Source organism: Rhinoraja longicauda, chromosome 6, assembly GCF_053455715.1.
Source record: "Rhinoraja longicauda isolate Sanriku21f chromosome 6, sRhiLon1.1, whole genome shotgun sequence".
NCBI lineage: Eukaryota > Metazoa > Chordata > Chondrichthyes > Rajiformes > Arhynchobatidae > Rhinoraja > Rhinoraja longicauda.
The window spans coordinates 15,784,637-15,808,650 of NC_135958.1; the positions used below are offsets into that span (position 1 = coordinate 15,784,637).

General features: G+C 39.9%; 2 protein-coding genes across 5 annotated transcripts in view; one reads left to right on the forward strand and one right to left on the reverse strand.

Moving 5' to 3' along the window:
• Positions 1 to 1,770, forward strand: part of kifc3 (kinesin family member C3) — a 39,880-nt gene extending 38,110 nt beyond the window's left edge. For all 4 annotated transcript variants that reach the window (XM_078400535.1, XM_078400538.1, XM_078400536.1 and 1 more), the window contains one exon: positions 154 to 1,770. In XM_078400535.1, the coding sequence (XP_078256661.1) occupies positions 154 to 170 (17 nt within the window). In that variant the 3' untranslated portion in view covers positions 171 to 1,770. The remainder of the gene's footprint in view (positions 1 to 153) is intronic.
• Positions 1,771 to 1,970: 200 nt separating this feature from the next.
• Positions 1,971 to 24,014, reverse strand: part of katnb1 (katanin p80 (WD repeat containing) subunit B 1) — a 45,514-nt gene continuing 23,470 nt past the window's right edge. Inside the window, exons 10-19 of the mRNA XM_078400539.1 lie at positions 18,707 to 18,894; positions 17,051 to 17,184; positions 16,299 to 16,349; positions 15,700 to 15,776; positions 12,111 to 12,230; positions 10,565 to 10,711; positions 7,984 to 8,060; positions 5,902 to 5,976; positions 4,736 to 4,852; positions 1,971 to 3,559 (exon numbers count right to left, since the gene is read on the reverse strand). Coding sequence (XP_078256665.1) covers positions 3,427 to 3,559; positions 4,736 to 4,852; positions 5,902 to 5,976; positions 7,984 to 8,060; positions 10,565 to 10,711; positions 12,111 to 12,230; positions 15,700 to 15,776; positions 16,299 to 16,349; positions 17,051 to 17,184; positions 18,707 to 18,894 — 1,119 coding nt within the window. The 3' untranslated portion in view covers positions 1,971 to 3,426. The remainder of the gene's footprint in view (positions 3,560 to 4,735; positions 4,853 to 5,901; positions 5,977 to 7,983; positions 8,061 to 10,564; positions 10,712 to 12,110; positions 12,231 to 15,699; positions 15,777 to 16,298; positions 16,350 to 17,050; positions 17,185 to 18,706; positions 18,895 to 24,014) is intronic.

Below are 24,014 nucleotides of genomic sequence, written 5' to 3' on the forward strand. Positions count from 1 at the left end.
TCTTTGAAATTCTATTTTCAATCACCTGTATGAAACGTTGCTGGCATGTGGATTATTTTTAAGGCTGCGTTTTCATTTGAGTAATAATTGAAATGTCAGGTCTTGATTGCTGTTTATTGTTAGTCAGCTGATCAATGCACGTTTTCTTTGCAGGTGAAGTAAACCATTGACGAGGTTAGCAGTGCTGCCTGGAGCAGTGAACAATTAATGTGGTATTTGTCCCAGTATGTAAAGTTGAGCAATCCTATCCATTCCTGTCATGGATTGTAGGCCAATAACTGTATATTTATATACTTCAACTCCATACATGCATACAGCCTGATTTTTAAAAAAAAGTTAATGCATGGAGTAGACCTCATTGCTTATTTTTTTTACATATAAATATTAAAATATTTTATATTGTCTACTTTTTATTTTAAACCTATCATTTGATATCCAAAGGTATTAAATGTGGGTCCAATACAAATACATTGACCTTTATGTTTTCATCTATATACTAGTTTTACTTTGTTCTGCAAACATTGGGCTGCTTGCAAATTTGGGGAATTTGGGGAAATAATGCATTAGGTGAGATGGGATCAGCACACAATGGTCATCTAAAATAGTCCTGAACACTGGCCTGCTATTTATGTAAAATGCCACCAAGGAACTGACTCTTGCTATTTAAAGATCGTGCCATGTTTTTTTCTCCTTTTTTGATGGAATTCTAGTTCAAGTAAATGTGTACAAATTATGGTATTAAGCCTCATTGACTGGAAATTCTGTTTGAAAGCTCTGGACTTTGTTCAGATGTGACAGATGGTGTCACTGACTTAAGATTACAATTGAAGTTTTAAATACTTCCAACTTAACCTGAGATCAAACATCTGCCACTACCACAGTGGAAGATGACCACTTGAGCCAGAAAAAGTGATGCCACCAAAGTTACCATCCCCAGCAGGGCAAATATGAAAACTAGTTCCACGGGTTGTGGGAAAAGTTGTAATGGTGAAGAAAAGAGTAACAAAGATGAGATTCCAATTTTGAACTACTGGAGCAGTCAGTTTTGTTCCCCATGTATGATAGCTGTTTAAAATAGTGGAATTGGTCAGTATTTGCATTTCTGCTGAGATAGGTGTGCTGCTCGCTTGCTGAATTAATACACAATTCAAGTAAAAACAGATGAAAGTACATTAAACTGATTTTTTTAAATTGATGCTGCTATTTTTACTGTTCCTTGTGTGGCTGATGTGTGGCATCCCTCTTGTTGAGCTGGGATCTCATTCTTCGGCATGTCAGCCCAGGGGACTCTAACCAAATCCATCTTTCCTTTTGAGACCTCACTGGCTTCTGTAACTTAAATGCATGCTGGAAGCAGAAATATCACACAGCCCAAATGCTACAAAGGTCATTTTTGCTGGTCCTGGCCTTTTTATTCCTTAAACAGGGAAAGGCTTCTGCTGAAATATGGGGGGGTGGAGTCAAGTAATGTAGGCCGCATTTTGGTTATTCATGTTGTGCTCAAAAATTCTAACAACTTCTACATTTGCTGTTGGAAAGGTAATATTTCTCCTCTGAAGCGCCCCACAATGCCCTGTGCTTGGAAGTTAGAGGTCAGAATCAAGACTAAAAGCTTCCAGCACGAATTACTCAGGAGAATATGCCTTGTTTGAGTAACGCATGTTCCCACTGATCCATCTGTTGTTTAAAAGCTGCATTGATTGTGTGGTAATATTCTCAATGAAAATGTAATTTATCTGTAAAGTTGCTGTCTAATCCTGTTCAAATAAACCCCAGTATTTATTCAACTTCAAATGCTTTAAAGCCAGTTTTACTCGTCTCTTTGTAGCATTTTGCATCTCATGGGAAGGTATTGAACAGTTGTAAGCTGAGCATTTTAGGGCTTGTTTTATTTAAGGTTGGGGTGGTGGTGAGCAAGAACTTCAACAACTCATTCAAAAAATTGTTTATTATGAAAACATTCATATTTACATAAATTACACTGTCCAAGAACAGAAGGACACCAAATTAAAATGTTCAAGAAATTGATGCAGGTTCCTGTTCAATGACCAGCCCTGTTGCTGGGTGGTAGATGGGCTACAAATCAACATAATACAGAATGTACTAGTGTCATTACAAAATAGCAAGATGCATCTTAAATGAAGGTCAAAGTGTTGATCTGCAAATTACTGAGGGGGAAAAAAGGCATGTTGCATATAAACTAGGCTAATTTATATAGTGACTACTGTTCATTGGACTCCAAGGAAGCCTATCAGTGTGTCATAGTCTAATAGGGATCTGAGCCAATCAACCCCATAGATAAGACTATTTAAGCCTCAAGTTACGCTGTGACCTGTTTGCAAATGTAAAGCAGTTCACAAATTCAATCTGCATTACTCTTGTTGCATGGGAAGCAAAGAATAACATTAGTTTTGAGCCGAGTTGGTAAAAAAACCCCATCTTAAAAATAGACAGATTTGATGTTAAGAGGTAAAATAAATAATTGTGTAGGCATGGCATCCAGTGATTTTAAACATTCAGATAAAGATGTAAAATGAAAATAGATATTGTGAAGTGCAATGGAACAATGTACTAGAGCCCAGGTTTAGCTTTGGGAAGGGACAAGGAGAGGGCAGCCTTCCATGTGGAATTCAAGAAAGGCATATATTTGATTTTTGTTAGAGCAGTTCTGCACTTTGCAACAAAAAAACCTAAATGGAATGCTTGCATCCAGGGTAAAGTAATGAATTGTTTGTTCTACTGTTTTTAAAAAATCCAAACTTTGTTACAGTAATGGTATAGATCTTATTTCTTGCACAGGCTCTGCTGATTAAAAAATATTTAACATTTCCAAGTAAGCCCAACAGGCTGTTCACTGCTTCACACTAGTAGCGTATGTCACCAACTGCAGCCCATAACTACCCATGTGGTTGGTCTAGGTTACACTAACCATCACCAGGATGGATAAGGCCAATTCTAGTGCCATGAAATGGCTTCAGTGTGCTTGATGCAATGAAAAGTTAATTTACAAGGATTGGAGATTGGAATTAATTTTAATCTCAATGTATAAATGGAAGATAAAGAATTTAAAACATGTTAACAATGCAAAACATGTTCAAGAACATCTCTCCCCCTGGCATTGTTGACCAATGGGCATAGATGCAAAATCAACAGGAGGCAAGAGTTATAGAATCATTTTTCCCCAGGTCTTCCTACATTGTGAATACCAAAAGGTGAATTTTTGTTTGCAATGGTATTTAACAAAATAACCTTTGAGGCCCATTTTTGCATAACCACCTAAATTTTTTTTAACAATTTTACTTAAACAATTTGGTCTTTGAATCATTTGCCAGCTGTCTCTGCAAAAGGATATCCAATACACCAGAAGAGAACCTCAAGGAAGTCTCTGGAGGGAACTATTCAATAACAAGTCTATGGAGTCCATTCTCATTCAAATGCTGCCATCAGAAGCTGGAGTTCACGAAAGGCACTACCTTGCCGACCAGGCATTCCTGCTTTACTCTGAAGGATTGGGAGCATGTTCTTTAACTGCTTATAACAAAGTTTACATTTCTGGTGCCTGAGAAACAAAGGAGAGGAAGAGTCAGAGACATCTTAACATTTAAAAAAACATTCACACTACAATTTCAGTAGTAGTCACATTTTCTTTTTGCCTGAAACCACAGGATTTGAATAACCGATTAAGGAAGTAATCACAAGTTTATGAAATTAGATTAGGTAGTTCATGCACAAATAGACCAATAGGTCTGTTCCTGGCACGGTAGCGCAGCGGTAGAGTTGCTGCTTTACAGCGAATGCAGCGCCAGAGACTCAGGTTCGATCCTGACTACGGGTGCTGCACTGTAAGGAGTTTGTACGTTCTCCCCGTGACCTGCGTGGGTTTTCTCCGAGATCTTCGGTTTCCTCCCACACTCCAAAGACGTACAGGTATGTAGGTTAATTGGCTGGGTAAATGTAAAAATTGTCCCTAGTGGGTGTAGGATAGTGTTAATGTACGGGGATCGCTGGGCGGCACGGACTTGGAGGGCCGAAAAGGCCTGTTTCCGGCTGTATATATATGATATGATATGATATGATATATTACAAATATCAAATGAGAATATTTCCACACTAAGGTTTTTTTTAATTAAAGAGGGTGAAACACTACCATGGAGGAGGAGAAATCAAACCGTCAAAGTCCTCTTGAGAAGATCAAATGCAAAATTATTTGATCTTCTCTATGACTTTGCTTGATTTCTCCCCTTTAGAGCAACATGTTCTACCTACTTTTTAATTCAATAAATGTTCTCATTTGATATTTGCATAATTGTAGAATTAAATATAAAATACTGCAAACAGCAGGCCAGTCAGTATATGTGCAGAAATCCCCCCCCCCCCCCCCCAACACCATAGATGCTGCCTGGTCTGTCTCTAGCATTTTTTAACTCAAATTATGTTTAAAAGATAAAATATTACTTGTGAATGTATTACTGGATTGGGGGAAATGCAGAGAATTGATAGCTGTCAAAACAGCAGTGAGATGAGGGAACTGGCCAATGTAGAGCAACAGTTTAGCATCTGGCCTGGACCAGTAGGTTAATGCAAAGGACATGCCTGAAAACTTTCCCTGAAAGTTTTTCCTCAAAATGCAAATCTATAACTTGTCAAATGGTGTGAATGCAGCTACTCTAACAATACTGTATTTCCTTGTTAAAGAGATCATGCATCATCCAAACTTTGTATAGCAGTTACTGACCTTTCTTCTCGTGTTATATCCACCCCAATTGATGGTAGTGTAACCAGATTGTCTGCTATTAAGAGTCCAAATCGCTGCAGGATTAGCTTCAGAGAAGTACAGCCAGTCTGGACATAACTGTGGAACAGAAGTGATCACATATATACATGAAGCAATGGGGCTGCTTTATCCAAAATAGAAAAAACAAAATGGAAGTAGTATATTTAATGTTAAACTTAAAAACACAGTGTCAGCACCCCACTACTGCAGAGAGTTCAGGCCAGAATCAAGTGAAATCCACTCTGCTTCTACTCACTTGCCACACACCCAATCTTTGATGAGCAACTCTAATGCACCATGGTGACATTCATTCACTCCCCTAGAATAGCAAAGCATGATTTGGCAGTATACATGGACAGAGGAATGGGATTATCCAAACTTGCCTTAAAAAAGAATTGAAGGGGGGAATTCGCAATTTAAATCACTATTCTGGAGCTGTGGAAAGTCCATGAGATACAATTTATACAGTTCTCATGATGTTTTGGAATTAATTTACTAAAGCTGAGAACCAGGAATGAACAACTCAAAACCCAAGTAAAAGTTTGAATACAGGTTTGAATATTTTAATTATTTAATTATTAGCTTCACTGGCTAAAAATGTTGTTGTTTCCCATAAATCACTCCCAGGTAGGAGACAAATTATACATTTTTTCTAATTGACAATGATTTCTGCTCGGTTGTTCTACTGCATTGACAAGTGATCTGCTGACTGGGTTTGAACATCCAATCTGTTCTACACATTTATAACTATTTAATCAATTAAAAACATTAAGCAAAGGTGGAGTTTCTAATATCAACATATTTTGCAAATATTTTCCATTTTGCTTTGAACAGCAATAAATAAACTAGATCAAACTCCGAATGGAGAGAAGGCAATAAAAACTTCCAAGATCACTGGTATACAAGTGGCTACATGAAACACTGGTAGCACGTTTACAATTACATGAATGTTACAAGCGAGAGTCAGTGCTCTGATAAATTGCTGCAACAACTCACCAAATGTGCACCAATACTTTGTACTTTAAACATCAGAGCAAACTGCAGATGTCCATTAACACCAAACTCACATCTGGAATACTACACCTGTATAACTATGCTCCACTTCTAAAGAAAGGATAAATGCTGACCTTTCATACTTGCTCTGCAACAACTTGTCAATCTGAGGGATGATCGAAGGGCAAAGGTCCAGTTTCCATAAGGCGCTGAAATAAAAATGTAGTCAGTGGTTACCGGGGGAAGATGGATCATTCTCTTAAAGAGGACAAGTTCATTTCTTTCACAATACTCCTCCTAAACATGACTATTCGTAGTTTTATCGTAAGACTAGTGAACACAACTGGTCTGCTTCCCTCAGTACATTTATCAGAAAGGTAGTGAAAAGGATCTTTGAAAAAATATAGGACCAGGTACAGGAAAACAAAGGCTGATAGCATAGCCAATCATCAGGGTCAATACAACATCCTGGGTGGTGACAAATATTGGATTTTTGATTTCAGCAAGTAGGTAAATCGTGCTTCTTATCAGGTTCAAGTTTTTCCTCTTTGATATGAAAGATTTAGGTTTTTTAATTAGTTCTGCCTCAAGAAATGTAGAACTTTGTATAACACAAGATCATTGCTCCAGCAACTTTATGCAAGTTCTGGGATGTGTTGTCAGTGTGCATTTTTTATTTATTTTCAGGATTTGAGTGCTGCTAGCAAGTTCAACATCTATTACCTATATGGGAAGGGGGTTCCTTGATTCAGACTCAACTATGATGAAGGACCGGTGATCTATTTCCAAGTCACAAAAGTGCCGATGGATCTAGGTTTCTTATTGTTATGTGTACGGAGGTATGGCGAAAAGCTTTGATTTTCATGCTTTCCAATCAAATCAGATAATAAAGGGGCAGGTTCTGATGTCCCCATGCATTTCCCAGCCCTCGTTCTTCAGTGGCTTTCTGTGGTTCTCATTCAAAGTGAAGTGATATGAATGTTCTGAGATTTACTAAGAGAAAAAATGAGCCAAGTGCCTGAAAGAACAACAATGTGGCATCAAGCCAGAATGAATCCTTTTAGTCTACATAACAACTGGTGCCAGAGTTAAGAAAAATGAAAAGCATTCAGTCAGGAATACAAAATGTAGCTTAAATTCTGTCAGGTTTTCTGATATGTTTTGCCTTTTAATATTGTTACTGTTATAAACATTGTTAAAATGACTAATGTCTATTAACTTAACATTAACGAAATAATAATGAATTTAAAATGATGCTAACAACAAAGAATGTTTGAAGCCTGTAAATTCTGACAGTCAGGACTCCTGGTAGAAAAGAGCTGAAAGTGTGAAGTTTGAAACAAACAAATCACCAGAGATAAAACATGAATTAAATCTGTAAGGAATGTGAAAATAACGTACGGTTCTCAAAACAAAAGATTTAATTAAATCAACGAGAAGTGTACTAATAAGGATGGAAGATGAAACAAGTAGATTTAGGGGCAGAAGATCAACAGCCATAGAACAGTAGAGAGATTTAAACATTTGTCAGCATACAAGATTGGAGTAAAAAATCATTGGGCTCAGATGGCGTAGGACAGGTTTTCAGGATTTGAGCAAGAAAAGAGACTATCTTTAATTTTTGAGGATCACAAATCACAAAGGGTGATATAACTCAGGAAGATGAGACATGGGATGGTTAGATTATCACCCCACCCAAACAAAAAATATTAAATCTATAGGATTGCGTGTACTGGGTGATTCATGAGAAGTTAGAGATGGGTCGACATTAATCAAAAAGTACAATTAAATGATAATCCATTATTTCTGGAATAACAACAGTATCACATCATTCTGATCAGAGTGTTTTGCCATTCAATTTGATCTTGACAGATCAGTAATTAATTCCCACTTGTCTGTATGCCATTACCACTGCCCCCTTTCTCCCAACATCCATCACCCTAAATGTCTCACCCAGCAGCACATCAGTTTCAGTTTTGAAAAATAATTGCTTCAGCATTCAAAAGTTATGACTAGAATTCAGATTTCCATTAATAAAAGTTTTTTTTAAATCTCAATATCATTCATTTGCTCCATTTTAAAAAAAAAACTTGGTATTGAATCATTTTAACAAATTTAGCATGATGGCATAACATTATACCTTTAAAGATTTGCTCTGTGATATTATCAAGAGAAAAAGTACAAAGCAGTGGATAGCTTTCTAAATAGGTACATACGGTTTAAGGTTAATAATATTCAAAATATCTACAATGACTGCCAAGTCATTCATGGTCACTGCCGAGTCTATGGATGTCTGCAATAAAAGAGATCAATGTTAGAATGTGCTGTGGAATTCAGGTCAGAACATATTTCTTCAGAAAACTCATGCCTACAAGATCAGTCTTCTCATCACAAGGTTATGACAGAAAGAGCCTAATTTCTGCTGAAATGAAAAGCCCGAGGCAGTGTAATCTACGTCAATCCATTATAAATCATAAACCGGCCCACATTGAGTGTTTAAATAGGGTGGAGCTGAACTTTTAATTTGTGCCATCATTACAAAATATTGATGATTCACAGAAAGATCTATTTCCACAGACAAGGTCTGCAAGTAATGAACTCAATCTCATCATTCCCATTTGCTATGTATAATTATTCAGTGGGTATTAAGTGCAGGTTAACACAAAGCACAGCACTGAAGACAAGATCAAATTATGACGATTTTAGGCTGAGGTCCTTTAGTGCAGTGGGGTAGGGCATCCCCCATTTACACCACGCGAATGAAGGAGGAATACTGATATCTTCCCAAGTCAGGGACTTGAGACAAATATTTGTACAACACTTATTTGCTGAACTTTTGTGTGGAAAGATTTTTTTTCCGATTATCATTATTTGTTATTCCTGTGACTATTGAAAAGGCAATATGCAAGCCAAAAATTCCAGTAGACATTGTCTCTCACTATTTGTGAAGTATTTATAATTCCATTGTCATTATTTTAATAATTATGCAAAACTGCAAGTTTCCCATCAAATAAAACGTGGCACTGTGGTCCAGTTCTACCTTATCCGAAAAATAAAACTTGCTCATTAAAACTGACTTTTAATTGATAGTGGACTTCTGCAGTTCTTTCCTACACCAATCTTTAATAGCCCGCACATAATTTGGCGGCACAGTTTGTATTTGGTAGGGCTGATGAACCACCGCGCCAAAGACCCAGGTTTGATCCTGACGCTGGGTGCTGCCTGTGTGGAGTTTGCATGTTCTTGCTGTGACCACGTGGGTTTCCTCTGGGTGCTTTGGTCTCCTCTTGCATCAGAGATATGCAGGTTTGTAGGTTACTTGGCCTCTAAATTGCCCCCCCCCCCCCCCCCCAAACAGGTGATCAATGGTCGGCGCGGACTCAATGGGCCAAGGGGCCTGTTTCAATGTGGCATCTCTGAGCATATCCCTCTGTTCCTTGCATATCCATGCACATAACCAAAATGCTTTAAATGCTATTATTGTACCTGCCTCCACCACCATCCTGCAAAGCTTTTCATGCACTCACCACCGTGTAGAAAAATAATTGTCCCACGTTTCTTTTAAACTCTGCCCCTCTCACCTTAATGCTATGCCATCTAGTATTATTTCCAGCCTGAGAAAGAGATTCTGACTGTCTACCCTATCTATGCCTTTCATAATCTTAAATACTTCTATCAGGTCACCCCACAGCCTCCGATGTTTCAGAGAAAATAATCCAAGTCTGTCCAACTTTTGTGTAGGCCAACACTCCTAATACATGCATCATTCTGGCAAACCTCCTCTGCACCATTTCCAAAGCCTCCAAATTCTTCCTGTAATGGGGCGACCAAAACCATGCGCAATGCTCAAAATGCAGCCTAACCAAACCTCTATAAAGCTGCCTTGTGACTTCCTGACTCTTATACTCAATGCCAACCAATGAAGGCAAACATAGCATTTGCCTTATTTACCATTCAATCTACTCATGTTGCCACTTTCAGGGAGTTAGGGACTTGGACCCCAAGATCCCTCTAAGATGCCTTACCATAAATTGTATATTTTCTCCTTACATTTGACTTCTCAAAGTGCAACACCCCTTCACACCTGCTTGGATTAAACTCCATCTGCTACTTCTCCACCCATTTCTGTAGCTGATCTATACCCCGCTGTATATTTTGACAGCCTTTCTCACAGTCAGCTGCTCCAGCAATCTTGGTGTCACCTGCAAACTTACTAACCAACCTGTCTATGTTCACATCCAAGTCATTTATATGTATTACAATTATCCCAACATAGAACCCTGTGGAACTCCACTGGTTGCAGATCTCCAGCCTAAATATTGTCCTTCCACCACAACCCTCTATCCACAAGCCATTTCCGAATCCATACAATGAAATCAGTGTTAATCCCATGCATCTTAGTCCTCTGGATCAGCCTGCCATGGGAGAATTGATTCAATGCCTTACTAAAATCCATATAGATAACATCTACCACCCTACCTTCATCCATCACCATTTTTTCACCCCCTCAAAAAATTCAATCAAGTTCGTAAGACATGACCTTCTGCATACGATGCTATGCTGACTCTCCCCAATTTACCCATTCTTTTTCTATCGGGGTAAATCCTATCCCAAAGGAACCTCTCCAATTGCTTCCATACCATTGACTTGTGGTTCATTGGCCTGTAATTCCCTGGATTCTCCCTACTTCCCTTGACCAACTTCACAGGTTAAGTATAATCAAGTTGAGAAGGAGATAAGGGTCTTTTACTCAAACACATGGAGGCATTAATTCCCATCAAGACTCATTGCACTGACCTTTATATCACCAGTGGTCCATACAGCTCTCACAGTGTCTAAATTCTTGAATCGACTTTTTAATATTACACACATGGTATCATGTCCTTTCTGGATTTGGCTCACAGCATCTTCATCACTCAAATCTGCCAATTTATTATTCTGGGACTGAAAAAATATACAGTGTAAACCAAAATATAGTAAACAAAAGCCATTACAAATGCCAGAACTGACCAAAACCACTGTTCCATTATTCCTCATTTATAAAGGCTGCTGGAAATGAACATTATATAACATTGGATAGGAAAGAGAATTGCTGGGGGAAAACCTCAAAACTTGGATGTCACAGTATCCTTGCCCCCCAAAATACCATGTACTGACACAGTACACACTTGCTACTTGCACACACGAGTCCTTTGGCTTCAATGACTGCATGTGATGTTTCAATACTGTAAATAGATAGTGCCTGATAGCTTGATTTTTTTTTCTTCAAACTAATTGACTAGAAGATAAATATAGGTCACTATTCATTGTCTTCAGGAAGTCAACATGTTAAGTCCCACATAAAAGACATCCAGCTAAAGCTCCAAGGACTGGAAACAATGAACCAACAATAAAACAGAATAGCAAAAGTCAGGATAATTGGAATTTATTGACAATCTTTCACAGTATTTATTAATTGGCCCCGATGAATATATGGTAAAAACTAATTTCCAGATTTGCTGAAGGCATAAAGAAAGGTGGCTCTGCAAACATAGGTAAAAGAGATATTGTTAATAAGCAAAGCTTTTGACAAATGGATTTCAACATAGAAAAAAAAGGTCTTTACTTAAAGAAAAGGAAAATAGTCGCTTCCTTATTCATGAAAAGCAAGGAAGGTGCAAAGATATGAATGCCCACATTTGTAGATCAGTAAAACATCACAAACAGATGCAGAATGCAATTAAGAACTTAATGGAATGATGGTCTTCGTTTCTCTTGGACTAGAATACAAGGTGGTGAAATGGTTTTGGCACAATTATATAACGTCCTGACCAGAAGGATACAAGGATTGATTGTGGTTAGGGTCACCGATACAAAATGTTGACTCAGTATAAAAGAGATGTACCAGGAGGCTACCTAGATTCAAATAACTAAATGAGGAGAACAGAAACAAGGTTTGCATTCCCTCAAATTTAGAAAATTAAGTACTGATTGGATCAAAAATGTCAAGATATTAAGGGCACTAATAGGACAAGCAAAGAAACTGTGTCCATAATAGGTGGATGGGATCAGGACAGTTTAAAACTAGAGGAAGAATTTCACAATGGAAATAAGGAAATACATCCAGGTAGAAACCAGCAACTCTTCTATTAAGACCAATGATGCTTCAACATCACAGGCCAGCCATGATTATTTGCAATAAGATTCAACACATCCAGTTTCCATCCCAAAGCTAACCCACCTGCCCATTAGAAAGTGATTTACACAGAACAGCAGCACAAATTGAGAAATCATATACTTCGTCACATCAGGTGCCATGGTTGTGGAGAAAATGAGTTCCCTAAAGGACAAATATTCCACTTACTGGGAGAAAATCCGCTGCCTTCAACCCAATGGGCTCATTTTTGGCTATTGGAATTATCGGTGCTTCAGGACGGTTGTTGGGGGTGGAAGCTGCTGATGGAGGAAAGTTCAACTGATCTGCCTGAAAAATAACATGTTCAACAGTCTATAGACCACTCCATATCACAAACTACCTATTACAGGAAAAGTCACAGGTAGAACAGTACCCATAGCAGCCACAATGTGGACGTATCCAACAAAATAAATACTGATGAGATGAAAATAATTCAAGAAATCCCAAAACCTTTTACAATACCAAGCTGTATACATATAAAGAAAAAAATTAAAAGGTCAAAAATATGCTGAGGTTGATTAACCTAGTGATATTCTCACCATGTAATATTATAGCATGTTTGCAATGCTGCCAGACCAGAAAATCAATGCAAATTTTGATTAGCTCGGTTTCTCACTAATTTTCGGTATCTCATTTTCCTAGATCTTTTGGATCTTTACCTACATCAACATTTTAATAAAGCCTCAAAGATAGTGCAGCATGTCAACTTATAATAATAATAATAATAATAATATTCATTTATTGTCATTGCAACGAGTACAACGATATTAAAAAATAGCCAATCCTGACGGTGCGTACAAACATATATGCAATAAATGCAAAAACAAATAAATACATAAATACAATTATATTAAGTACAAGATTTTTTAACGGTGTTGCCTAGTGCAAAGGTAGTGTTCAGTTCTCGTATGGCCCTGGGGTAAAAACTGTTCTTAAGTCTGTTTGTTCGGGATTTGATCGACCTGAAACGTCGACCAGAGGGCAGATGAACAAACAGACGGTGGCCGGGGTGGGATGGATCTTTTATTATTTTGCCTGCTCTACTGAGGCAGCGTAGGCTGAACAGGTGCTCCAGGGAGGGCAGTGAGCAGCCGATGATCTTCTGGGCCGTCGTGATGACCCTCTGAAGGGCCTTCCTGTCCTTTTCTGAGCAGCTGGCATACCATGTGGTTATACAGTATGCCAGCACACTCTCGATGGAGCAGCGATAGAAGGACAACTTGTCTTCCTAATCTACATTAGCATTCCCCTTCTAACAACCATCTCTTATTTTCAACATCTTTACAATTCCACATCTGTCTAGTTATAGCATCTGTAAGGAAGGCTAAGTAAGGCTAATCCAAACAGCCCAAGGTTACCCCTTAATTCATATAATTTATTCTTCCTTTCATGAATACAGTGGATTGAGCAATGAAAATAGCAAAATCCCCTCTGTTCAGGAAGTATTGGACAGCACAGTGAAGGGCTGGCTCTTAGGAGATTGATTACTCTTTTTTCCCCCAATAAAAAACCTTCACAATGTATTTCACAATAAAGTCTTGTGATAATGGATACTCCCAACAAATGAAGCAAGAATATGTCAGAAATTGGCAAAAAAACTCACTTTTGAGAAATCCCTAAAACCACTTGCTCATCTAATGTTACTGACAACTTTCTACAATAGTGCCTCAGCTTTTGGAATGCACAACATGAACTCCTTGATTGCCGCAACATACTTAAAGCTGTAGCAATACAACATCATGGGCTAATCTATTCAAAGTACAGTCACCACATCCTGAATAAAGACTGCTATCAAAAGGATAAACACAAAATGCTGGAGTAACTCAGCGGGACAGGCAGCATCTCTGGAGAGAAGAAATGGGCGACATTTCGGGTCAACCCGAAAAGTCACTCATTCCTTCTCTCCAGAGATGCTGCCACTCTTGCTGAGTTACTCCAGCACTGTGTGTCTAACTTCGGTTTAAACCAGCATCTGCCATCAAAACGGTTGACCTGAAAATTACAACCCTCATCACAGTAAATGAAATACACAAAGAACACAAAGAAAAGACCAGGAGCAGGGCAGATGGCACCTCAAGGTGACAATCTGCCATTAAGTAGCCACCCACCTAATCCCTGTGCCTTCCAATTTCCACCAGGATCTAAAAACACCAGTCTTAGGCAAATATCTACTCAATTATGTAATCAGTGCATAAAGTCTTGACAGATAGAGAAAATGTTTTTTTTGCCAGAAGTCAGTGACCCTTAGGACTTCTCTGTTCCAGTGAAGTGTGGCCCCTCAGTTGATCAGTATATTTATAGCCAAGATCAATAAATATTTGGACTCTAGATCAAAATGGCATACAAGGGTCTGGCAGGAAAGTGGATTTAAACTCGAGGATCAGCCATAATCTTACTCAAAGATAAACAGATTCTTCTTCAATCTGTTTGGCATACACCTAATTTTCTTATGGCAGAAATGTTTTTGATGCAAAGTTCTCTGGCACAGCTTGGGATGAACCCAAGCAGATGGAGTTACAAATCTTAGACCTCAGACTCTCAAGATCATAATAATAATAATACATTTATTACATTTATATAGCGCTTTTCAAACACTCAAAGACGCTTTACAGGGATTACTAGAACATAGAGAAGAAAATAAATAGATAAATAAGTAAACGAACAGAAAAAGGAGACAGAAGGTGAGGTGACGGTCAGTGGTTGAAGGCAGTGCTGAACAGGTGAGACTTCAGTGATGTTTTGAATGTGGTGAGTGAGGAGGAGTCTCTGACGGTTTGGGGTAGTGAGTTCCAGAGGGTGGGAGCAGCGATGGAGAAAGCTCTGTCCCCCCAGGATCTGAGTTTGGTCCGGATGGGGGAGGGACAGGAGGTTGGCAGCAGCAGAGCGGAGGGTGCAGGTGGGAGTGTGTCTGTGGAGGAGGTCAGTCAGGTAGGATGGGGCCAGGTTATGGGGGGCTTTGTAGGTCATGAGGAGGATTTTGTACTGGATTATCTGGGGGGTGGGGAGCCAGTGGAGCTTGTAAAGGACGGGGTGATATGGTCACGGATCGGGGAGTGGGTGAGTAGACGGGCAGCGGAGTTTTGAATGTATTGAAGTTTACTGATGATTTTTGAGGGTGAGCCATAGAGGAGGCCGTTGCAGTAGTCCAGACGGGAGGTGATGAAGGCGTGGATGAGGGTTTCTGCAGCTGTGGAGGAGAGGGATGGACGGAGACGGGTGATGTTTTTGAGGTGGAAGAAGGCTGTCTTCGTGATGTGTTTGTCGAAGGAGAGGGTTTGATCAAAGATGATTCCAAGATTCCGGATGTGAGGGGAGGTGGATACTGGGAGACCATCAATATTGAGGATGAAGTTACATAAAATTACAGATCAACTGACCAAGTCAATGGAAATCATGTTATTGTTTCATGGTATCCAGCAGCAACCCAAGACAAACAAGATGACTGGAAAGTTCTAGAATTTTAATTGAGAAAGGGAATCATTCGATCGTGAGCTGATTTTACTAACATATTATAACAGAAGACGAATGCAATTCCACGTACCCTCACCAATTCAGTGGATAAACGTGTCACAGACTGCGGTGCTAGCCCAAACAATAGGAGATCCCAAAATTCAGTATTTGATTTGTCTTGGAATAAAAAAGATTTACATTGCTGGATTTATATATTTTGTGCATGTACCAGATTCTGGAATTGTTGCATGTGTAGCTTAGTGGTTTAATGATTTAAAATAAAACTCTTTCAAACTACATTACTGACCTGTAATCTTTTTATGGCAGGAGAGTGCACCTCTGTTGGAGGAGTTGCTTTTTCAGATTCTTTCACAGAAATGGTATCTGCATAAAATTCAATTACTCAGCATTAACAAAACATAGACAAAGACGAGTACTGAAGAATACTGGCATGAAATCACTGACCAAATATTAAACAGTTCCATGAATCTGCATACATGTAATCACAAAAACACATTTTGTAGATTTTTGGTTATTTAGTATCCTCCTGGCATAAAACATTTGAAAAGTACAGTTTAAAATTAATTTTAAAAGATTCTTTTCATTAGGAGGGTAGGAGAAAAATAGTGCTTTTAAAAAAAAAATCAGGATCAGCTTCAAATGGTTAAATATCAATGACAAAAGAACAAAAGGCAATGGCTACCTGAATGGAACGAAAACAGTGCAGTTAAGATAAATTTTGTAGTAAACTGCCACCTAGTGTGCAAACATGCTTAACACATTTAAAGACATTGGCACACTTATTATGTTTAAAAAAGGATGCAACTTTGCACAAGCCAGAAGAAAAAAGATACACACACAATCACCCATAGATGCCCATGTAAAGATACTCTAAAAGGGGCTTACCATCTTCTGGTGGAGCAGGGAAGGGATCAGTCCGCCGAGGTGGAGTTCGAGCTGTCAGAAAAGCACCAATTAGGCAACAACATTTCACAATATTTTTACAAATACTTTGTTTCCAACTTTATAACATTATGTACTGCTTATATTATATTAAAAGGATTTAATAGTCACCATATTTAAAGTTTAAAAAAATGTTTTAATGTAACTGTATGCTGTAAAAATGTTGTTATTGGGACTGCACATAATTTTGAGGTTCAACTGCATCCCATAACTGCAATCTTCATTGAAGTTGGTCGATGCTGGCAGGATACACAAATTTTGTAATGCAAGCACAATTCAGAATTCTTGATAAGTTTAAGCTATTTTTAATATTAATTGTGCTCCTTATCATCAATTTCAACTACAGTGCACTTCAGTTATATAGTGTTCTTGCTGTTTTCAACAGAGGTAAATTTGCAAGAAACTAACACAAGCAATTCCAGCATTCTAATTCCAAAGACACAGACGGAAATTGATTTAAAAATATATTTTACTTATCAAATATAATTTGCTTTTACCTGTATTATAATGAAAACTGATTAACCCGTCAAATTTTGGAAAGAGTTGCTGAAACGTCCCACGTTGAAGAAAACTTTCTAAATATACTTATAACTTGAAATTGTTATTCACCAAAATGTTTCAACTAACTCCTTGAAATCTGTTGTATTTAAAAAATGATCAACATATGTAGAAATACTAGAAAATAATTTACGGACCAATGGCATTTTGTGGCTGAAAAATCTCCTTGTATTCCTCTGGATTCCGGATTTCTGCAGTCGACTCCTTGTCATCCTTCTCCTCTTCTGCACTCTGGTTTTTCCCTTCATTCTCCAGCTCTTCTTTCACTTTGCTATCAAGACAAGACAATTTGTAATGGGAAAGGGTAAAGTAGAATAGCTACAGTGGATCCTTGTAACATATGGTGAATTTAACATGAAATAAAACCTTTCAAAGTAGCTCCGAGGAGCAAAAAAAATAAAAAAATCCAATATCATGCCACTGAAATACACATGACTGCCAAAAGCTTGATCAAAGAAATGGTTTGAAATTTAGTTTAGGGTTTGGCAAACATCATAGCCATCAAGAGTGGAGAGAATTAAGACATCAATGCAAGAAACTGCAGATGGTGCTTCATAAAAAAAGTGATTCAATAATTCAGCAAGCAGGCAGCATCTCCGGAAAACATGGATTGGTGACGTTTCAGGCCAGGGCCCCACTTCAAATCGACTGTAGTAGGGGAGGGAAAAGCTGGTGGAAAGGTGGGTGCGAGACAATGCGAGGCAAGTGATATGTGGATATAGGCGAGGGGGGGGTTTGATGGACAGATGGGTGACAAAGACAAAAAATAGAAAGATGACACAAGCATATCAGATAAGGAAAGGAGATCCGTGAATTGTGAAGTCAGAGGAAAGGATATGGGTAGAAGGGGACGGGAGAGATTGTTGAAGAAATGGGTACGCACCCAAGTGGAACACGGGAAGAGGGAGAAAAAAGGGGGGAAGGTGGGGGGGGGGGGGGGGGGGACTGGTATTGTAAGTCAGTTAACTAAAAATGGAGAATTCATATTCTGCTTTGGTTTCTTACAACCCAATGGTATGAATATTGAAGTACTATTCCTCCATTTTTAAGCTGACGTCAGCACCCAAAGTGCTGCTTTTCCAGTTTTAACCTTCTTACGCTGAATATGAGGTGCAGTTTCTCCAGTTTGAGAATTAATTTAGTTATGATCAAGGGACCAGATCTGCAGTAGCAGAGACAAATCAAAAGAAGCTTCACTGCTGAAGCTGTTAGATGAAAGGAGTGGCAAAGCCATGGAAGAAGTTAAAAGCAGGATGAGATTTTTTTTAATGAAGCATAGCTAATTTAATGCAATAGAGCAATATGGGTGCAAGGAAGGATGTGAGCCACAGACTTTAAGATTCCTATAATTTTATAGAGGGTGGTCAATCAAAGAAGGTTTTGGAAAATTCAAATTGAGAAATAACAAATACATACACGAGTATCAGCAGCAGAAAGGCAGGGTGGAGTTGGACAAGGTGAAAACAGGTATCTTGGTGAGAACATTGATGTAGGGCCCAACGCTCATCTTTGTTCCATGGGATACCAATGTTACCATCAATTCAATTTTAAACAGTTGTCAAGGACAGAGAATACATCTGCAGCAAGGCTTTAGATATTACAAACCCTACACTAACTTCATTTACAAGTTTAAAGATGACACCACTGTAGTGGGCCATAAAGACCAAGGGATACAGGTACACAATTCCTGAAAGTGGTTACACAAGTAGACCGGGAGGTAAAGTGAGTGGGACAGTAATTACTTCGTCGGGAGTAATTTCCTTCGTCGGGAGTTGGGACAGAAATTACTTTACCTTTGAGGTCTGTTGCATGTGGTTAGAGGCCGCTCATAATTGCGTCTGAGTGCAGCTCCTTTCATCACTGGTAAATTGAAAAGCTTTTCATCTTCAACTGTGCCCTGGACAATTGAACCAGTCTTCTTCACTCTATTCAAATCCACCACAAATGTTGAGACTGTTACCTGACTGAATGAAGCTCCAATCTATTTTGAAAACAAAGTGCAATGAAATTAAACAGCACTTGAGGAAACAGTAAAGAATTATTATCTTCAAAGTTAAAGGCAAGAGCACAGCACAGACAGAGTAATTTTAGGCACTAATCTTGGATTATGGATTCCAATATAAAAAAGCAACCTGCACCATTTAAAAAGTCTGCTGATAACCATTTATTTCAACATAAGCTTTAAACTATGTTTACCAAAAACATGACAAACCCTTATATTGAGCCAGTTCTCAGTTCAATCTATAATTCAGAGGTTAAAGCAGAACATGCCTCACCCATACAAAATTCTGCACCAATCGAAAATATAAGGGACAGACCCAGAGAGCGTCCAGATTTAATTCCAGTTCTGACGATTCAATTGCAAAAATACAAGATTACAATAGACAATAGACAATAGACAATAGGTGCAGGAGTAGGCCATTCAGCCCTTCGAGCCAGCACCGCCATTCAATGCGATCATGGCTGATCACTATCAATCAGTACCCCGTTCCTGCCTTCTCCCCATACCCCCTCACTCCGCTATCCTTAAGAGCTCTATCCAGCTCTCTCTTGAAAGCATCCAACGAACTGGCCTCCACTGCCTTCTGAGGCAGAGAATTCCACACCTTCACCACCCTCTGACTGAAAAAGTTCTTCCTCATCTCCGTTCTAAATGGCCTACCCCTTATTCTCAAACTGTGGCCCCTTGTTCTGGACTCCCCCAACATTGGGAACATGTTATCTGCCTCTAATGTGTCCAATCCCCTAATTATCTTATATGTTTCAATAAGATCCCCCCTCATCCTTCTAAATTCCAGTGTATACAAGCCCAATCGCTCCAGCCTTTCAACATACGACAGTCCCGCCATTCCGGGAATTAATCTAGTGAACCTACGCTGCACGCCCTCCATAGCAAGAATATCCTTCCTCAAATTTGGAGACCAAAACTGCACACAGTACTCCAGGTGCGGTCTCACCAGGGCCCGGTACAACTGTAGAAGGACCTCTTTGCTCCTATACTCAACTCCTCTTGTTACGAAGGCCAACATTCCATTGGCTTTCTTCACTGCCTGCTGAACCTGCATGCTTCCTTTCATTGACTGATGCACTAGGACACCCAGATCTCGTTGAACTCCCCCTCCTCCTAACTTGACACCATTCAGATAATAATCTGCCTTTCTATTCTTACTTCCAAAGTGAATAACCTCACACTTATCTACATTAAACTGCATCTGCCATGTATCCGCCCACTCACACAACCTGTCCAGGTCACCCTGCAGCCTTATTGCATCTTCCTCACAATTCACACTACCCCCCAACTTAGTATCATCTGCAAATTTGCTAATGGTACTTTTAATCCCTTCGTCTAAGTCATTAATGTATATCGTAAATAGCTGGGGTCCCAGCACCGAACCTTGCGGTACCCCACTGGTCACTGCCTGCCATTCCGAAAGGGACCCATTTATCCCCACTCTTTGCTTTCTGTCTGTTAACCAATTTTCTATCCATGTCAGTACCCTACCCCCAATACCATGTGCCCTAATTTTGCCCACTAATCTCCTATGTGGGACCTTGTCGAAGGCTTTCTGAAAGTCGAGGTACACCACATCCACTGACTCTCCCTTGTCAATTTTCCTAGTTACATCCTCAAAAAATTCCAGTAGATTTGTCAAGCATGATTTCCCCTTCGTAAATCCATGCTGACTCGGAACGATCCCGTTACTGCTATCCAAATGCTCAGCAATTTCGTCTTTTATAATTGACTCCAGCATCTTCCCCACCACTGATGTCAGACTAACTGGTCTATAATTACCCGTTTTCTCTCTCCCTCCTTTCTTAAAAAGTGGGATAACATTTGCTATTCTCCAATCCACAGGAACTGATCCTGAATCTATAGAACATTGAAAAATGATCTCCAATGCTTCCACTATTTCTAGAGCCACCTCCTTAAGTACTCTGGGATGCAGACCATCAGGCCCTGGGGATTTATCAGCCTTCAGTCCCATCAGTCTACCCAAAACCATTTCCTGCCTAATGTGGATTTCCTTCAGTTCCTCCATCACCCTAGGTTCTCCAGCCCCTAGAACATTTGGGAGATTGTGTGTATCTTCCTCAGTGAAGACAGATCCAAAGTAACGGTTTAACTCGTCTGCCATTTCTTTGTTCCCCATAATAAATTCCCCTGCTTCTGTCTTCAAGGGACCCACATTTGCCTTGACTATTTTTTTCCTCTTCACGTACCTAAAAAAACTTTTGCTATCCTCCTTTATATTATTGGCTAGTTTACCCTCGTACCTCATCTTTTCTCCTCGTATTGCCTTTTTAGTTAACTTTAGTTGCTCTTTAAAAGAGTCCCAATCCTCTGTCTTCCCACTCTTCTTTGCTATGTTATACTTCCTCTCCTTAATTTTTATGCTGTCCCTGACTTCCCTTGTCAGCCACAGGTGTCTCTTACTCCCCTTAGAGTCTTTCCACCTCTTTGGAATAAATTGATCCTGCAACCTCTGCATTATTCCCAGGAATACCTGCCATTGCTGTTCTACCGTCTTCCCTGCTAGGGCCTCCTTCCAATCAATTTTGGCCAGCTCCCGCCTCATGCCTCTGTAATCCCCTTTGCTATACTGTAATACCGACACTTCCGATTTTCCCTTCTGCCTTTCCATTTGCAGAGTAAAACTTATCATGTTGTGATCACTGCCTCCTAATGGCTCTTTTACCTCTAGTCCCCTTATCAGATCAGGATCATTACACAACACTAAATCCAGAATTGCCTTCTCCCTGGTAGGCTCCAGTACAAGCTGTTCTAAGAATCCATCTCGAAGGCACTCTACAAACTCTCTTTCCTGGGGTCCATTTCCAACCTGATTTTCCCAGTCTACCTGCATGTTGAAATCTCCCATAACCACCGTAGCATTACATTTTTGACACGCCAATTTTATCTCCTGATTTAACTTGCACCCTAAGTCGAGGCTACTGTTTGGGGGCCTATAGATAACTCCCATTAGGGTCTTTTTACCCTTACAATTTCTCATTTCTATCCATACTGATTCAACATCTCCTGATTCTATGTCACCCCTTGCAAGGGAATGAATATCATTCCTTACCATCAGAGCAACCCCACCCCCTCTGCCCACCTGTCTGTCTTTTCTATACGTTGTGTACCCCTGAATATTCAGTTCCCAGCCCTGGTCCTCTTGTAGCCATGTCTCAGTGATCCCTACAACATCATACTTGCCCATGACTAACTGAGCCTCAAGCTCATCCACTTTATTTTTTATACTACGCGCATTTAAGTACAACACTTTAACTTCTGTATTTACCTCCCCTCTCACATCGTTCACAATTGGCCCTGCCCTTAATTTCTTTTCCGCTCTAGAACTTCTGTTCCCATTCTTCCGAGAGTCTTTTGCAATATCTCCTGTATTCCCTTTTACCTCATCTTCATATTCACAATTTGTTAACCCCTCCCCCCCACTACTTAGTTTAAAGCCACAGGTGTCACACTAGCAAACCTGCCTGCCAGAATGTTTGTCCCCCTGCTGTTAAGATGCAACCCGTCCCTTTTGTACAAGTCACCCCTAGCCCAGAAGAGATCCCAGTGGTCCAGAAATCTAAATCCCTGCTCTCTGCACCAGTCCCTCAGCCATAAATTCATACCCTCTATCTCTCTGTTCCTGGCCTCACCAGCACGAGGTACCGGTAGCAGTCCAGAGATAACTACCTTCGACGTCCTACTTCTCAGCGTTTTTCCCAACTCTCTAAACTCCCGCTGTAGCACCTCCTTCCTCTTCCGCCCGACGTCATTCGTGCCCACGTGCACAACTTCAGGTTGATCGCCTTCCCTCGCTAGGATTTTCTGAAGCCGGTCTGTGATGTGTTGAACCCTGGCACCAGGGAGGCAACAGACCATCCTCAAGTCCCTCCTGCTGCCACAGAATCTTCTGTCCGTCCCTCGGACTATGGAGTCACCGACCACTACGGCTCTTCCAGACTTCGGTCTCCCCTGTCGAGTATCCTTGCCAACAGGTCCGCCACTCGGACTGGAAACGTCTTCTGCCCCGACAGTTCCCAAGAGGGTATACCTATTTGCAATAGGCACAGCCACTGGGGTCTCCTGTAGTCCACGTCCACTCCCCCCGGAAACAGTCTCCCACCTTCGCTCGACCTGGACCCTTGGCGTGACAGCCTCACAATAGGTCCTGTCGAGGAAACTCTCGCATTCCCGGATGGCCCTGAGGTCATCCAACTGCCTCTCCAACTCCACCACACGTCCCTTCAGGAGCTGCACCTGGACACAGTTCTTGCAGGTGTAGCTCCCAGAAGCTCCCGCGACGTCCCTGTCTTCCCACATCCTGCAGGAAACACACCGCACCAACTTTTCCGCCATCACCTTGTGCCTATAACCAGCTCTGGCTTAAAACAATGGTATCCTCCTCACCTCAGCCTCCTCGCCGAAGACTCGCACTTTTCTCACTGGGCACTTCCTGAACAGGGCTGCACCTGAACAGGGCTGCACCCTTTTGTGAGCCTTGCTTATATCACCAATTTAAATTGCCTGATTGTCCAATTTACCTGACAATTACACTTTGATACCAATTTGCTTCAGAAACTTTACAGATGGAGATCAAACTTCATTCTATGACTAATTTCTATTCACAATCGCATTTATTTAATTGAAATCTAAATCATCCTTGAACCCTTTGCCATACCTCTTTTTATAAGCACAGTGATCAGAAAAATTAAATTTACTATAAACATACACATTATTAATCTCAAGTGGCCCAGTGGATGCAAAGTGAATTATTCAGATGAATACATTCAGCTGAACACACCTGCCATTTGCCAATCCAAATTTCAGAGCAACGAGATTGATGAATTGTGAAATTATTTTAGATGATGTTGGGGAAGGAAAGAATCTTGGACAAGACATCAGAGAATTTTACCAAAAGAAAAGTAGAAAAGCACACGTGGTCTGACAAACATTTTTGAAATAGAAAATGCTGGAAATAATCAGGTCAGGCATTAGAGTTAGCTTTTCAAAACAATATTCACCCAATAGAATTTAATCAAAGTTTGTCAACTTGAAATGTAAGACTTCTCTCCATTGATGATGCCTCCAAG